The following is a 17,634-nucleotide window of genomic DNA, read 5'->3' as shown; positions in this document are numbered from 1 at the left end:
TACTCTCATCATCCCAATATTTGGAGTATTTGTGTGGATATTTGTCTTTTGGTGTAAATCTCCAGTTTTCAAGCTTTGGAAGTTTACTTATGTATTAGGATCCCCTTCTTACCCCCTAGGGTTGAACCTGTTTAAGCCGGTAGATTACCGAATAAAAAAAAAAATAGAGATATACATATGGTTATTTGGTTTAAAATTCATGTACATACACACACCATGTTCTATCTTCTATTCACTAGTGTAGTGTACACCATCTAAGCTTTATTAGTAATTTGATATTACAAAATTGTCACTTAGGCTCCATCTCCATTTGATAGCGTGTAAAACGTTTTCTAGAAAAACAATTTTCCTGTATTTTCAGTTTTACATTTTTTAGCTGGCAAAAGAGTGTAAAATCATTTTTTTTTGAGATAAAATTACTCTCACAATGATGAAAAATCATTTTTCCATCAAAAGAAAGGGAAAATTAATTTTGAAATTGTGTTTTGCATGATAAATTATTTTCCATAAAAATCATTTTAGGTCGAAAATGTTTTACTTACTACCAAACGAATTAATATGACCTCAATAATTCATACATTGTTCATCACTGATAGACTGATAGTCTTGTTACGCAGAGTTATCTGCAACCACCAATGGCGGGAATCTCTCTCCTTTACCCAACTCTCACGCGCACTTACATCCCTTCCTATAACCGTCAAATCCAATCACATCATTTCCCGCCATTTTCTCTCTCCTCATGTCACCTCCACCGCACCACCCGACTCCGATTCTCAATCCCGAGGCAGAAGTGGGCCTCACCAGCTTACGTACCCGGACCCGCTTCGGATTACTCGGTTACCGACCCGGATCCCAACGTCGAAAATTTTAGGGCAGAGAAAGTTCAATCAAAGGATGCGATTAATTGGGGAATTTTCTTGAGTTTATTGATGGAACAAAAATGGCGTCTTGCTCTTTGCATTTCTGCTCTTGTTGGTGGTACCACGTGTACTCTCTCTATGCCTTTATTTTCAGGTATCATCCAATTTTTCTAAGAACACTTTATTTCATTTTCTGGATTTTGATGAAGTTGAAAATTTGGTTTGTTTTTGTACCTGTGATTATCGATTACTTCCTCCGTTCTTTTTTAATTGCAATGTTTCCTTACGTAGAAGTTTCATATTAATTACAACATTTCTTTATTTGTTATTATTTGTTATGATGTTATCTCTATCTTCTCCTATCACATAGGTCTTAGAATGAGTTGTGTTGCAATTATTATAGAATGGAGGAAGTAGCTCAATTGAATTTATAGGGTTTTGAGAAAATTTAATACTACTATGAGATTCAGGAAGCAAAGGCACAGAGAAACTGTTATGCTTCCTTATTGACCGTTTATCTTAAGGGAAGTAACCCGAGGCCGAGGCCGAGGCCGAGGCGAGGCGAGGCGAGGCGTAATGCTCAAATTAACCCTGTCGTTTTTCGAATAATTGAGGGGGGTTCCCTCAACAAACCTGCATTACCTGTAATGGTAATGTAACTTTGATTGTAATGAGTGCTCTAATTATCGAAATGACAAGTTATTAGTAGCTTACTGTATACAATACATTGAAGGAAGAGTAGGTCACAAACTCACAACATTGAATTATGAGAGACAAGTATGGTTAATTGAAAGAGGGAATTGGAACCTAAGGGTTATTTATAAAATCACGATTGACGAGGTTAATAGACTGTTTGCTTGGCTTGAGGATTGCCCGAGAAAGTTTTCCTTATTTTAATATTCGAGGGGAGGACATTTCTTCACCATAGGCTCTTTTGTCCATATAAGAAATTTTTGATCATAAATGAACAAACTATAGTTAAAAAATCATTGAATAATTTATCTAAGTGTTGTATAGCTAGTTAATACAAAAAGGAACTTTGGGGGGGGGGGGGGTTAAGGATTTACCTCTTTACAACGATTTCTTAACATTACAAAGGGTTGTATACTTGTATATATAACTAGTGCCATATATCATAGTACTTGATTACCCAAGAAACGGATGATAACAAAAGAACCAATCTCAGTCATAACCTGCCCTAGGAAACCACTCTTCTTTTTTTTTTTACTGTTCCACAATTCCATTGATGTTTTACTTGAAGCTAAATTCAGCAATCATGTTCCACCATTTTCCTAAAACTGCGGAATGGCAGCTTCGGAGTCAATTGAACAACTTTCCCAAATTCTTGACTGTAATGGTCTTGTCCCAGCACCTTTGCAGGAAATGGTTGAGTGACATTGACTGTAAAGGAGCACAAGCAAAGACGATTTTGGCTTCTGTTCTGTGCCAATAGCAAACAGTGGAACTTCGGCGTCACTAGAAATCCCTCTATAGGGAATCATTACGCAATATGGGCAGGCTTGGAAAACCTCACTCACAAGGGTATTACTTGGAATTCTATGCTGTCAAAATCAGGTGTCCACTATTTATTGATCATAGGCTCGTCGTTATGGATTAGGGGCCTGAATGTTTGACTTTATCTCGATCCTTTGTAGATTGACTGAAAATTAATCACAAAATATTCACCATAGCTGTACAAAAGATGTGTTTTAGCACGGCAATCCATCTTCTTTGTGGTATTCTTATGATCTTATCTATAGAAGCTGTTGTTGGACATTTTCCCAGCAGTCCATCACATTTATTCTATTAGTGCATACTGCACACACCAATTTCTAATCTCCTTTAGTAGATTTCCCATATTTTGTTATAGCCTATAGGAGTAACATCACCTCTGGAGGGTAAACGATCTCTAGTGTAGAGAGCACTCCATTCTTATAGCGGAGTTTCCTTGTTATCAGAAAGATAACTTTCATTACTTTCTGGCCACTTTCGAACTTAACATTCCTATTGAGTTTCTATCTCCTTGCAGTCTCAGCTCCCCAACCTCCTGGGTGCCATGTGCTGTAAAGAAGATGGCTGAGAGTGGGTTTTATTTGTACTCTGCAGGAGTAACATGTTCTCCATTTTCAGATCAAATGATATGAAGAAAACTGTAGCAGTTGATATTCAATAGCTTAGGGTGCTTCACTGGGGCATTGGCTTTTCTGAACCAGGGCAATGTTGATGGGTGCAAATTAGCTACTCCCTTCTATTTGTGTGCCTCGATATAGAGAGTTGATTTTACTTCACTTTACTTTATTGACTTTGGTTTTTGCTCTTATCTAGTGTCTTATCTACCACTATATGTTGGTATTATGCAGGGAGGTTTTTTGAGGTACTTTCAGGAACAGTACCCGAGCCTTTGTGGAAAATAATGAGCAGAATTGCAGTTGTATATGCGCTGGAGCCCATTTTCACCGTGATATTCGTCATAAACATGAACAAAATTTGGGAGAAGGTTATGTCTGTTTTAAGAGCTCAAATTTTCAGGAGGATGCTGATTCAAAAGGTAGCATTGCATATTCTAACTCATTTGATAGAAATCAGGCACTATGACTTTCCATGCTATGTAAGCTTACCAGTTGTTGCAACTAACTAGACAGCGAAGCAAATGGGCCACGTATACATATAGGACTTCAGTAAACAAAATCTTAGGGTTAAGAAAAATGCAATATGTTGGTGGCAAAAGAGGGTTAGTTCAGTAGAGCTGTTATTGGATATCATGCTACTTGCAGCTAGTATGGAACAGCATAACTGAATTTGTTGTTTTACACTCTTAAGCGCACTAGTACATATCCGTCCCCCCCAAGGAACTAAGGTAGTCTTTCTATCATATGATATGTGCATTGAGAATTGCTAGTATAATCTGTAGTGAGTATAGCTGCAGGTATAATTATCATTGCTTAGTTAAGACAATCTTCATGTTTAGGCAATTCAATTCTATTATGCAGAAGAGGGATGAATTGGGGACATGAAGTTCTCAGCAAACGAAAAAGAGAGGCGGGGTTATACATTGAAGATTTCACGACCTTGCCAATATGGATGCCATATGTTGCTTATGCTCTGGATTTAGGCATAGTCGATACTCAGGGGATGCTTGGATCGGGTTAATGTATTAAGAGCAGCCACGTTGCAAGACAAGGCCGTATTTGTTCTCTCCTTTCCTCCCTCCACCTCATTCTTTCTTTCCTCTACCTCACTTAACACTAACTTCGTTCTTTGCCGTCCCCATTTTTGTTTTTACTCAATGCTTAGCTTGCTCAACATCTCTTTCCTACTTTTTCTTTGCCCCACTTTTTTTTCCTCTCTCCCATCCAAATATAAAATAATTATTATCTGCCAACCCCACATCCACATGGCTTCCCCAATTGGTTTATCTTTTTCGGAAGATGCCTAGCTTTCTAATCACCCCCAAATTTGGGCAGCTCCAGACGTTGCAACACAAGCACGTATGGAGGAGAGAGAGTGAAAAGGGCAAGCAACCTTGATAGTAATACAAATGTTGTAAGGGGGGTAATGTAGATAAAATGAAGAAAATGAAGATGACTTTAGGTGGAAGTAGGATAGATGATGTAGACAATGTAAGGAGGGGGAGATGCAAGGGGAAACTATTAACCTCATTTTATTATCTAGGGTAATGTATGACCCTAGGAGGTTTGTGGGTATTTATGACCCCCAAAATGAGTGTAGTAATTCCCCCCTCCTTACACATTGTCACACTCTATACATATTTCCATGTTTCACCACCTCCATCCACCTAATTCTCTTTGTTTCTTCTTCTATTACCACCCTTAACATGTTACCCGCAATCCGAACTCACCCTTGGGTTATTTTTGAGGTTAGCACTAAAATGGACAATGGCCCCACACTGCCATACTTGGCAAACTGATATACTACATAATGGCAGGAATTATTCTTACCTTTTTGACCACCATAGATAATGTTAAATGCCTGAACAAGCAGTCCTATACTCTTTTAACATTTTGCTTATTTGCAGTAGCACTGTCAGCAAAACACATAATTTTAGAGCAGTTTGTCTTTTTATCTTTTAATATTTCATGATCTATTTCTGCTCTGAAATTAGTAACATTACTTTAGACTGTAGTAACTTGTTATTTGCAATAATTCTAACTTTATTGCCTTTGTTTTGTTCCAAACAGGTGGAGTTTTTCGACCGCTACAAGGTACTGTGTATATTTTATATTCTTGTCAATCTCTGGAGCTGTAGGCTTCTTTGCACGTAAAGTTTTGGATGGCTGTGGGAGATTTTTAATCATTGTTTCTACCATGGATTGCAGTGATGATTGGATGCTATAGCTGTGTCAACTTGTAGTTTTTGTCGAGATTTTGTGTGTCTTTGTGCTTCTTCTTAAACAACTCCCACACTAAATGTTATACATGCCTCATGGGATATCCCATATTGAATCTCACATATCAAGTTTAATAAGCTTATCCTTCCACTTTTGGCCTTGCACCCAACCACTCGCCCACTTTTCTCTATCTACTGTAACACTCTTCTTCACCTTCGTGCCAATTTTCTATGCATCATCAATTTATATTTAATATGGAGTGAGTATTTCACAGTAAAATCAATATCACTAGAGAAAATGAAAATTAATTGGCTATATAGAAAGCTAAATTTTTAGATTATAAAGTGCTTATTGCTTTAGTTTTTCATAATTTAATTATCCTCAATGTGAAAGCGCTTAGCATTTCATTGTCAGCATTTTTCAACAATCATTGTTTTCAGTGATTTTGGCGGCACTTAGATAGAATGGTATCCGTTTGTCTACAGAGACAGAGAGTTGAGAACTCTTCATTATAACCAAATTCTTCTTCTTTGCTAGACTTTTTGAATCAGCTGGTTGTAAAGCAGAAGTAAGACTACCATTCTTTTTCTGGGATATGCGGATCCGTTTTTAAACGTTATTGGTTATTTATTTTATTTCTATTATCTTTTAATACTGCTGAGGCAACATTTTGTGCTGGATGCTAGTGAGTAGTTCTTCGCCTAAATATGTTTTGACGTTCTGTTAAGATCATCTTCTGATGGTTTAAGCACAAGGGTGCATTGGATGATTATCACTGATGTGTGTTTTCGTTTCTCCTTCTGTCAGATATAGCTGATCTTGGGTCAATTATCTCACATTTTAATGTTTGGGATCACATGTGTTCTATATTTCTGTCAATACTTTTTATTATGCCCTGAGATTTCGGCAATGGACTATGAATCAGATTGTTCACATGTTTCATGGACATCAATTCTCTCAGTATATACCCTTCATGTATTGTATAAGTTGTTTTTTAATTATATGTTTTTTTCCCCTCTCAACTTCAACATTTTGGTTCTTAGTTTTGCAGGTTGGTGAATTGACTGGATTGTTGACCTCTGATCTGGGTTCTGTTAAAGACATTGTCAGTGAAAATGTTTCAAGGGACAGGGGATTCAGAGCACTCTCTGAGGCAAGCTACTCTCGTTAAACAGGAGTGAGCTTTATGCTTAAGGTGTAGTATGCGTAGCAAGCATTTTTTGAAATGGATAGTGAGCTACCTTCAATCCCTTCCTTACAAGTTATAATGGAGGAAAAGTAGAAAAGTGTAATATTTAGCAATATATTCTCTGGTCGTGATTGAAGACTAAGGGTTTGTTGTATTCACCTTATTTTCTTAAAAAAACAGGAAAAGTTCTAAAAAGTTAAGAGAAGTAACAGAGAAATTGAGAAAAGTTGAGAAGATTAGTTAAGGAAAAAAGGAAAAGTTCAGAAAAAATTAAGAAAGTTATGAAAGTTCAGAGGAAAACAAGATAAGATAAGATAAGATAAGTTAAGCAAAAATAAGGTGAAGAGAACAGCCCTGAGGCTCTGTTTTATCCCCTCAAAATATGAGTTTCAGGATAGATAAGCTCATTTAAGTTTAGATTAAGTGTGAGTTCTAGGTGAAAAGAACGAAGTCCAATCTTATTCCTCCTTATATAAAAACATTTTTGTACTGAAGATGATCACTGATCTAGGTCATTAGACTTGCATTCCATGTCCACTGCCTTTGATCTTATTTTTGCATGTTCCTTCAATTTTCTGTTGGATTCATTTTGCTTAATGTCCCTCTAAGAATACTCGGTATTTTTATGCTTTCAGATTGTTGGAACTATATGCATCCTGTTTACTCTTTCACCACAACTCGCACCAATATTGGGTTTGCTGATGCTTGTTGTCTCCATTTTAGTTGGTACAGACTGTTTACATCCCTCTTCTGTTTGTATTATTCCGTTTGTCGTGTAACATTTGGCAATTCCTTGTTTACAAGTGGAACAGAACGTCAACTTTGACCTTGCTATACCAATTTGAAAGATAAGGATTTGTCCAAAATTTCACAATTTCTCGATTTGATGTTAATTTCATGAACGTTTCGTTGATAAATTAGAGATTATTTGGATTCGGGTCTTCATGAATGGGAAAGGAAATTGTTCACCTCATTTCCCTTTATTGGTGTTTGGTTCATTTTCTTTTTTCTTTATGGATCCTTATTTTTAATGAAGTAGTCTACCCTAATTGCATTCTTGATTCTCCCGTGATCCTTTAGGACTTTGATTTCCACTTACGTTTCACTCTAGCACGCACTACTTTCAAGTTTCTCCTACCAAGCAATCTAGGCTACCACCATTGTCTCAAGTTCAGCATTGCCATCTCCTACCCTAATACTTGAGCAACAACACTCCTACTACTTTTGTGACTGTCACTCACCTCCACTGGATCCAACCTCTCTCAGACCCTTTCTGAACTACCTCCACCCACCAGTCCCATCACCATCACAACCAACCCCAGTTTCATCATCTGCTTCCGGATTCTACCTCTCTCAATCCCGAAACTCCTTGAAGGCTTGAAAATATACCAGTGTATCCTGAACAGATTTATGTGGCTGGCTGACTTGAGGCGGTAATGGCTGTAGCCTTACACCTGTTGCATACATGAATATCGTTTTTATCGCTATATTTCTTAAAAATATATCCTCATCTTTATTGCATTTCCACGCATGGTCTTTGTGAAGATCTAACTGGTAGCACTTAGCAGTATCGAGTCACAAACATGTAGTAGGCTGTGACAGATAATTTCCTTTACGTAGATCATGAAGAGTGCTCTAGGTGGCGAACAATTCTTCAGTGTTATCATTGCTAGCGTAGGTATCTCTGGCAACATTACAAATTTCTTTTGTAGTTGAGTATAGGAGACAATTTTCCCGATTGTGTGGTCATGGAATTAATCAGCCTTGCCACATCACCATACTATTTTTGGATTTCCATTCCTGAAATCGGGATCACTTGGTCTGGGAGTAACAACCCTGTGAGTTGATGATCCTTTCCTCGCCCGCCTATGAACAGCATAACGTGTTGTGGCCATTGATGGAAATAGTGGCCATTTATTTTAGAGGAAACTCTGACTTGCCATGTTGCTTTGGAAGAGATTGATTTGGACTTGATGTGACTTCAGATTTTGGGATTCATTTCGATGGTCATGCGGAACTTGAAGATTGAGAGGGGAGGCTGATGAGGGTTTCAGACGAGCTTTGAGCCTTTGACACCATGTGGAAGTATGAGTTTATTTCCTTTTAACTTTAGAAATGAGTATAAAGGCCTTTATACACCCTGAGAAGCAGAATATGGCTCCTTGATTCCTAAAGGGAAACTGACCTATTGTAGAAGTATGCACAATTGTAAAGGATCTTGGTGACAATATCCGGATTTTCTTACAAAAGGAAACTAATATAAGAGAAAGATGATTCCTATCTACATTTTAGTTACTATCAATCCAACTTTTCTGCAACTTTTTCTAAGAAATTAAGCATAACAGAGCGTGCCATAACATGCCTCAAAAGGACTAGTTTTAGATGTTTTGATAGCTTTAGTCTTGCGAGTTGTGACTTGTCTATCACTTAATTTATATTTCATTATTTGCTGTGCCGGCTCACATATGTTGGCTATAGAACATTCTTGTGATCCTCTCTCTTCGTATCGGTCTATGTGGCATGTGGGGAGGGGGATGCATATTTTACTTTTCATTTATTTAAGAATTGTGATTCAGTGCTGCTATGACACAATCATACTGGTTACTTCATTACATGCATCCTGAAGAATTCATGATTTCATGTTTTTAATATTTGACAGGCTGGTTGTCAATGAATACTTTATATTTTAAGTCAATAATTATGATCATGTTTGTTTCCCTACTATGGTTCCAATATAGTTTATGATGTAGCAAGGTCGCATTTAGTATGATTGCAAGTCCTGGTGAAGAATGATTCTGCATATTGTTTCGTTCACCGATTTTTTTTGATTTATTTCTATCCTCTTGTTTACTTTAACAGCTGTGTACAAGCGGTCAACTATGCCTATCTTTAAAGCTCATGGGTTGGCACAGTCGTCAATGTCTGATTGTGTGTCAGAAACAATATCTGCTATTCGCACGGTGAGTTTCAGCAAGTTGTGCTAGTGCAATATAGCATTTTAGCATTCTTTGCTGGCGTAAGCTCCTTTAAGGGTGAAATTATAACCATAAGCTATATCTTTGGCTTCTGGGCTATGGGCTTCAAGGTCCAACCCAGATAGCTGCTGTACTGAACACTAAATACAATACCTCTCAGGTGAGGTCCTTTGGTGGGGAAAAGCGCCAAATGTCAGCATTCGGTAATCAGGTAATATATGTCATACCCTTGAGTATGCATCATCTGATAAAGTGAATCAGATTATTTGCTTTTTGTTTTTGATATGTATGCTGTTTGATATGGCAGATTATCGCATATAAGGCTAGCGGCATTCAGCTGGGCACTTACAAATCCATTAATGAATCAGTGACCCGAGTTGCAGTCTATGTATCTCTATTGGCCTTGTATTGTCTTGGAGGGAACAAAGTTAAAGCGGTTAGTTGTGCTCATCAACAACCAGTGATTTTAGGATGTTTTTCAAGTATTATTTTCTTAATTTTCTGCTCACTCTTAGTTGCACTTTTGGGTGTTTGACTGATATGAATTGAGATATTAAAGAATAGCTTTTAGTTACTGATGGGAGGAATAATTTTACATGTAAAATGTGAAAGAATGTGGGCAGATTGTGACCTTCAGAAGAGAAAGGTGAGTCATTTGTGACTCTGAAGAAATGGAGTAATTGTTCTTGGTTTTTAATGATATCCTCTTCCAGAGGATCTTTCGTAGATTCAGTTCATGTTCAAAAAATAGTTTTGTTCAAGGGCATTCATTTGCAGGAGCATAGGTTCCTTCTCCCAGCTAATGTCTCTAGTTATTTTATCAACTTTGTTTCTCATTAGATGCTAAAGCCATTCTCTTCTACTTTGCAAGGGCTTATTATTAAAACCAGAGTATTAAGAAGTGTGACATTCATGTTCAGAGAGAACTGTAATTTCTGTGCGAGGGAATTGATTGTCAGGAGTATAGTTTATTCTCTTGGCTAATGTCTGCAGCTCTATAATCTGATTTTTCTTGTTAAATGCTAATGTTAGCCGCAGATAATTCTAAACTTAAGCACCACAACAATTTAGTCAAGTTTTATGAGCATTTCTATGTATGTTTCCTTATACGTTTTAATGGAATGCGCAGGGTGAACTCTCAGTTGGAACTGTGGTTTCTTTCATTGGATATACCTTTACTCTTACATTTGCTGTAAGTACTCTCATGTGGCAAATAACTGAGTTGGTATACAACTTTCAATTATTGTGCCTTATAGATTTCAATATTTCATAATGTGGTATGCAGGTTCAAGGCCTGGTTTACTCATTTGGAGATCTCCGTGGGGCTTTTGCTGCTGTTGAGAGAATTAATTCAATTCTCTCTGGGTCAGAGACCGATGAGGCTCTTGCTTATGGTTTAGAAAGACAGATTCAACCAAAAGATGTTCAAGATGAAAAATTACAATTGTTCGTTGTCAATGGATCTGATGAAAAGCAACGATCTAATCACGTGCGTTACATGTCAGCCTTGGGCTCATCAAATGACGTGTTTAACGTAGCCTGGTCTGGTGACATTAGTCTTGAAGGTAATTTTATATGTGGATACTGTATTAGCTCGGTTTTCATCAGTCGTACACTCATACCTGTTCATGCGTCAATCAACATTTTGCTGCTTTGTTAGGGTAAATGTTGGGACCTCCTCTCCCCCCCCCCCCCCCCCCAAAAAAAATATTAAAAATAATGTGCTACCTTGTTTTGCTTTCTAACAATAAAAGATAAGAAGTTTCTCCCACCTACTATGCCCAAGTTCTTTCATTGGAAACTACTATAGAGTCGCTCTCCAACCCTGCGTGAAGATTAGACCAATTCTGAAAGTTTTCATAAGAGCTGGTATTTAATAGTAGAAGCTTTCCAGCTTCACTTGAACTGCTGGGGACTACGAAAAACCCTCAAGAAGATATTCATTAATATATGTTTAAGGCAGTTAAGACTTACCAGAGAACCAACAAGTTGATTTTCCTGGCTTCCCAACTGCTACACCATCAAGATTGAATGTTAGTTTCATAACTTGAGGGGGGTTCAGATTGCTTCTTCCCTATCATATCATAAAGTGCACGCTTTCCTCTAGAATCGGCTCTATGAACATGATTCAGGATAACAGCAAGATAAATGCCAATCATCATCTTCCGTACCTAATAACCCTGAAGCCATCAATAGGTTTCCCATCTAATCTTTTATATCAAGCTAGGCTAGCAGCATTTTTGCTCTTAGTATCTTAGAAACAACGTGTTTGTATGAGATCATAGTCTCCAAAATGCTTACAATAACATAGTGTTGAGGCTCCATATTTTCCCACACAAGATATATGACAAATGGCCTCTATGCCTTTAATGCCTTCTGTGCTTTAGTTGTTGGTTCTTGTAATAAGCTGAAAATGATTAATGAACTGGAAATGTGGACAGTAAAATAAAAGAAGAGGAAGATGATTTTGATTGATAAAAATGGAAATTAAGCTACCACTAAAATGAACTCTCAAAGATTTTCCTCATACCCCTTTCTAAGACTAATTTCTTCTATATACTCCCTCCGGTTCTTTTTAATGGTTACACTTTGAGTTTTGATACTATTAACAAATTTATGTTTGACTATCGTTTGTGATTAAATGGGTAAGGAAACATAGTCATGTGAGATCTTGTTTGATTCATGTCGTTATGTACTTTGTTTTTACGAATGCAAATTTAGGGATATTAATGTTCGAACATTTACATTGACAAGGGTGAAAAGGTAGAGTGTAACTTTTAAAAAGAAACGGAGGGAGTATAAAGCTAACATACTTCCTTTCTCTCCAAGCTAACCTAACTATATTTTACTCCTCATATTACCCCTAAACCCAATGCGTAACAATGATGTTGATTAAGAGGATGAAGAAGATTGTAAATGATTCATGATAGGAAAAAAGACAAAGATAAAGCTAGATTTAGACGAAGCTAATTACAAGCTGGCTCACTCCCACAACAAAATTAAATCAGGTTACATTTTCAAAATTCCTTCTAACCCCCACCTTCTTCTAGAGGCTCTGAGATTCCCTTCTCTCCAGTATCTGACAAGCTGCCACTTCATCCACTCAGTATTAGAATAATGATGACTTGCCTTGAAAACCCTTCTTGTTGCTCCCAGCACAGGTAAATACAAGTAGGGTTTAGATTAATGGATTGCAGTTCATTTGGTGATAGCTTCAGGGTGCGCAACTATGTTATGCTCTCTTCATATCTGGATAAGAGACTTAGGTTGTCCCAAAATAATATGCCAATTTCGGAAACTTGGCAAGTTAAACGTTGTACTTTGCTAGATTACCCTTGATGATAACCTTAACTAAGAATCCGAAAAGAAATATTACACTGATACGGTGGATATGTAAAATCTAAAATATTGTATTGATAATTATAATATTTGAACTCAATTTTTAAAATGGCCTCAATCAAATGTGGCCTATAATTTAGAAACGGAAGGGGTAATATTAAGGTACGTCTTTAGCAACTTTCAAGTATGTGACTTTTCCTTTATATTTCTTATTTGTTGCTTCTATCAATATTATATTCCCAGTGCCTGAAAGAGGCTCTTGTGATGCTGTGAGAGTTAAGGGATCATATGTACGTAGCATTACCTTAGTATCAACTTAGAGACAATGTCATTTTACTTCATTGCTAATAAGAATCAAAGGACAGGGTAGTCGTGAGACAATTAATTTAGCTTGTTGTAAAGCAAATCTGTAAATGAGCCAATGTGATTTCTGTTGACTTTGCTGAAAATATATTCTATCAGTTACTTCAACCTTGAATATTTTCTGTGTTTCCGAATATTAGATACTAGGCTAACATTGCATATTACATCACTGCAGATGTCCACTTCTCTTATCCATTAAGGCCTGATGTTGAGGTCCTAAAGGGTCTTAACCTTACATTGAAGAGTGGAACAGTTACCGCTCTTGTGGGCTCAAGTGGTGCAGGAAAAAGTACTATAGTACAATTGCTGGCACGGTTTTATGAGGTTCATTTTTTTCTGTCATCCATGATTTCTTCGTTATTTTTGTAAGTTATAGTCTGTTTACAGTTTTATAACATGAGCTATCCTGGTAACATATATGCAGCCAACCAGTGGACGCATAGCTGTTGGTGGAGAAGATGTAAGGACATTTGACAAAAGTGAATGGGCTCGAGCTGTCTCAATAGTGAATCAAGTATGTTTTCAGCTGTTAAACATTCGTTCTGAACTCTTGCCTCATTTTCTTTTTCTTTTTTTCCATTTGGAAATAGATAGCTTAGTCTTCGACCTGGTATGGGGTGTAGCTAGAACTAGAGTTGTCAAACACCAGACTAGAAAGACAAAATTCTCCGCAGCCCATTTGAACCAGAAATATTTGATTGGTCATGTTCAGCTCAAATGATTCGGTCAAACCTTGTGTGAACTAAGTTGATTGAATTGCATCAAGGTTCACATAATTAGGAGGTAGCATCGTTGGTAGGCATTGTGTTATGACTTTTAGTTTGTGTTTATGAAGCTATATTTTGAGTCATGTGCTTCAAAATTCATGTTCCTGTTAAGATGAATAAGATCTACATTCTTTTCTACATGTGCTCTCTCTATTGGTTATTTATCTTTATTCTAGTTTTCTTTTACTTATTTTCGCTTCCCTTCTGATTTTTTTTTCTTCTTCGTTGTTATAGAACACAAACATACAATTTCACTTTTCACCTATTCATCTGATAAGTAGTATTTCCTTGGCCCTTTTTGGACTTTGAATCAATAATTATCTCAGAATTAATATGTAAAAACTTAATTTAAAAGGTATTTAGCTTTGAAGAGGAAAATATTTTTGTTCTTAGTCTCATTTAAAAGCTTTAATTGTTCTAATAATCTATAATTAGCAATGAATAAATTATCAAAAGGTGCTTTTGACTGGTTGGTCGAACAGAAACCCTAAAGTTCATTCAAGCATTTGGAGTAAAACTAGTCAACTTACTCTGGTAAATTGCCAGACTGGTAACTTCTAATCACTTGTATAAACTCTGTTTATTGCTTTGGAGCAGTTGCACATTGAGTGGCATTCTTCAGTTTCATGATTGTTGAATTACTTAAAGTTAAGCTGCCTAAACCTTGTGCAGGATCCAGTACTCTTCTCTGTGTCTGTTGCAGAGAACATTGCATATGGACTACCTGATGCTAATGTATCCAAGGACGATATAGTAAAAGCAGCAAAAGCTGCTAATGCTCATGAATTTATCATATCACTTCCACAGGTTTGTCTCCTCGGAAAGAGGTGCTTTTTGTCTTCTGAAACAAGGACATTTATCTCTGCTAATAGTTCTCTTACTAATTCTCGTATGATCGAAGGGTTATGACACACTAGTAGGGGAGCGTGGAGGTCTACTTAGTGGGGGACAAAGGCAGGTATAATATGATTTAATGTTGCACTGAATTTCTGCGAAGCAAACTCAAGATGTACAAGCTAAATTCATATTTTTTGTGTGCAGAGAGTTGCTATTGCAAGGGCACTTCTGAAAAATGCTCCAGTTTTGATTCTTGATGAGGTACTTTCGGTTGTTTATGTTTCTGTTGTCTCCTCCTGAGCTGTTCTGGACTTGTACTTCTGGTGATACGTGTAATGAATCAACCTAGGGAAACATGCACTTTTGGTATTGCATAATTAGTTAGTTTTAGCAGTAGCTTGAAGAATAAGTTAGGGAGCTAGTGGGGAAATATCTCCATATATATAGTATAGATTAGGGAGAGAGAAAGCATGTTGAATATTGATAGGAAAATTGGATGAGCTTTCAAGAGTTCAATGGGAGAGAACAAGCCTCTCGAAAGCTTGTAATTATCATCTTATTTTACTGTTCTCCCAGAAATTGTCAATCAAAGTTCATCTTAGTTATATATATCAGTTTCTTAAATCCAGTCCAAGCTATGCCATTTCATTACAAATTTACAATATGTTGATCATGGATTTAGCCTTCTTAGTTAGTTGACAATTACCCACATTTAGCTATCAATTTCTTGCTGTGTTAGAGAATTGGCTCTTTCTTCTATCTTATACCCCTCCCAACACTTGCAGGGACATGAATCTAATTACATGCATCTGCCATCATCTACTGTCCTGCTTTTTTGATCTACTATCTGATTATTTTCAGGCATCTTTATTCTCTTTCTTACTTAGTTACTTTGTTTTGTCTTCCCAAGGAAACTTGTGGATTGTGTCCATCTTCAAACAGTCAAGTCAATGGACTCAGATAACCATCTTGTTTCCAAACTTTCATGGCTGCATAGACAAATAGATCTAAACTTTATGAGATTTTATGCAGGCCACGAGTGCCTTGGATACAGTTAGTGAACGTTTGGTCCAAGATGCTTTGAATCATCTTATGAAAGGGCGAACAACATTGGTAATAGCTCACCGGTTAAGCACAGTCCAGAATGCCCATCAAATTGCCCTTTGTTCTGATGGGAGAATTGCGGAGCTCGGGACACACTATGAATTGTCGTCACAAAATGGGCAATATGCTTCATTAGTAGGAAGCCAGAGGCTTGCTTTTGAGTGAGTATCAGCCAGTGGGTTCCAGGATATTGCCATCTGTGCTGTAAATGTCATTATAAATCATTACTACAGGTGGTTTAATAATTTTCAAGCAAGATCCCCCCCCCCCCTAATGGTCCAATTTAGGTTGTCACGGATTTGATTTTCAACTGTTTACACAGGTACGCTTCTGTTTCAAAGGAATGCTGCTATACAATGATGACAAGATGAAGAAGAACTAAGAAAGCTCTTGTTGCTCTCTGCTGTGTAGAAGGACAATAATCAATAGTTACAATTGGCTGCTGTTTCAATTGTTATAAGACAGGGTAAGCAATAGGCAATACTGCCATGTATTGCATCTAAACTTTCATGGCTGACTTATCCTATAATCAATTGATCATTCCGTTCTCTTCCAGTTCTTGACCTGGAACAGTGAAATTCCTTTTACAGTAGTATTCTGGGTTTATTATGAGTCTAAACTAGTAAAAAGATATAATAGCTTTGAAGCTGGCATGGCATTCTGAAGGCAGACCAAGAAGAAAATTTATGTAATTGTCATCAATAGTATCAACCTTAGCCACACCAACCAACTTGCATTTCCCATTTTTGCCCAGCCTCATCCCTCGTGCGCTCTTCTTAGTTAGTGCTCCCTTCAGCTCTTCAGTTGTTAATATCATATTTATGTGCAGAGGAGGGGCTTTATAGCTGCTCCCCATGGAAACCAAGAATCTGGATTTAAACTTTAGCTCGACCTGTAGAGGAAAACACCACCTCCTTAAGTACAAAGTAATTATATCCTTTCAGACAAATAGTTTCACTAACATAGGGTGTGGTCTCTTCACTTTATTTTTGCTGAACTCATTATATTACTTATTGGAACTGATTTTTATGGTGAAGAGAACGACACCCTCAACAATTAAACTAGTACATAGTGGCAGATTTAGCTGTGGAGTCAGTATATGATTTACCTTTCCAGATTCCTCATATATGTTCCCTTGGATTATGTCTGGGACAACATCAACCTTCAGAAAAGGTGGGAAAGGGATCCACCCGTCCGACTGTGCTGTCGTGCTTGTTAATGGTGGAACGTGAAATGTTTCTAGATTGAAATCATATCTGAGTGGAGCCTGGCCTGTGAATTTATCTTCTTTGGTGTTGATATGGCTGCCGGTCCCTCTCCCACCTTCTGCATTGTACAGAAAGCTGTACTGCGAAATTTGCAGCTTGCATCCATTTAGTGTCTTAATACTAATATTGTTGTAACTGTTATTAGTCTTTGGTAATTGTGTTTGAGAAACAATAATTTGGTTTACAGGAACAGGTTTAAAGCACTGCATTTCTGGGTGCTAATTGCGAAAGATCTTTGGCAATGAACTTCGATCGTGTTTGATGTAATTAAGTGGTAATTTATGGTGGTCAAATTGCAACTGAAAAGTCCAGGATTAGCTCACAGTCTTCACACGCAATAGATGAGCACAGATTTCTGTTTTATTCATCATATTTAATCATTCACGCAATCAGCTGTCTTTGATTTTATATAGTGTTTGTCTTGTTGAGATCATGCAGTTAGCGTCTTCAAAGGCATGAATGACTGTATATGAATTCTTTTAAATACTTTTGTTTTTCACTAGTTGTACTAATGATTAATGAACTTGTAACTACAAATCCATGTATACTTGTTACTTTGAATAAGATGTAAATCAGTTGACTA

The 17,634-nt window shown here is 37.1% G+C and overlaps 2 protein-coding genes across 5 annotated transcripts; one reads left to right on the top strand and one right to left on the bottom strand.

The window, feature by feature from the left end:
- The first annotated feature begins 589 nt into the window (after nt 1-589).
- On the top strand, nt 590-17,634 carry LOC104906458 (ABC transporter B family member 28). Of its 4 annotated transcripts, XM_010695210.4 has the most exons (18): nt 590-1,014; nt 3,221-3,408; nt 5,060-5,083; nt 6,261-6,362; nt 7,034-7,124; nt 9,258-9,358; nt 9,534-9,584; nt 9,681-9,809; nt 10,503-10,565; nt 10,659-10,938; nt 13,251-13,399; nt 13,500-13,589; nt 14,515-14,649; nt 14,744-14,800; nt 14,884-14,940; nt 15,712-15,944; nt 16,106-16,249; nt 17,239-17,634. In XM_010695210.4, the coding sequence occupies exons 1-17, from the start codon at nt 636-638 to the stop codon at nt 16,152-16,154; spliced, it is 2,178 nt and encodes a 725-aa protein (XP_010693512.2). In that variant the 5' UTR covers nt 590-635; the 3' UTR covers nt 16,155-16,249; nt 17,239-17,634. The 4 variants fall into 4 exon arrangements, with proteins under 4 accessions (XP_010693512.2, XP_048496116.1, XP_010693513.2 ...); XM_048640159.2 differs by lacking the exon at nt 17,239-17,634 and having other exon boundaries at nt 16,106-17,131; XM_010695211.4 differs by lacking the exon at nt 17,239-17,634 and having other exon boundaries at nt 15,712-16,016; nt 16,106-17,131.
- Nucleotides 16,152-17,260, bottom strand: LOC104906503 (hypothetical protein). The gene is made up of 2 exons (XM_010695270.3): nt 16,892-17,260; nt 16,152-16,675 (listed from the first exon to the last, which is right to left on the bottom strand). The coding sequence occupies exons 1-2, from the start codon at nt 17,258-17,260 to the stop codon at nt 16,403-16,405; spliced, it is 642 nt and encodes a 213-aa protein (XP_010693572.2). The 3' UTR covers nt 16,152-16,402.

This window comes from Beta vulgaris, chromosome 3 (genome assembly GCF_026745355.1).
Source record: "Beta vulgaris subsp. vulgaris cultivar EL10 chromosome 3, EL10.2, whole genome shotgun sequence".
Lineage (NCBI taxonomy): Eukaryota > Viridiplantae > Streptophyta > Magnoliopsida > Caryophyllales > Amaranthaceae > Beta > Beta vulgaris.
Note: the sequence above shows the minus strand (reverse complement) of the source record. Positions and strands in the feature narration are given on the sequence as shown.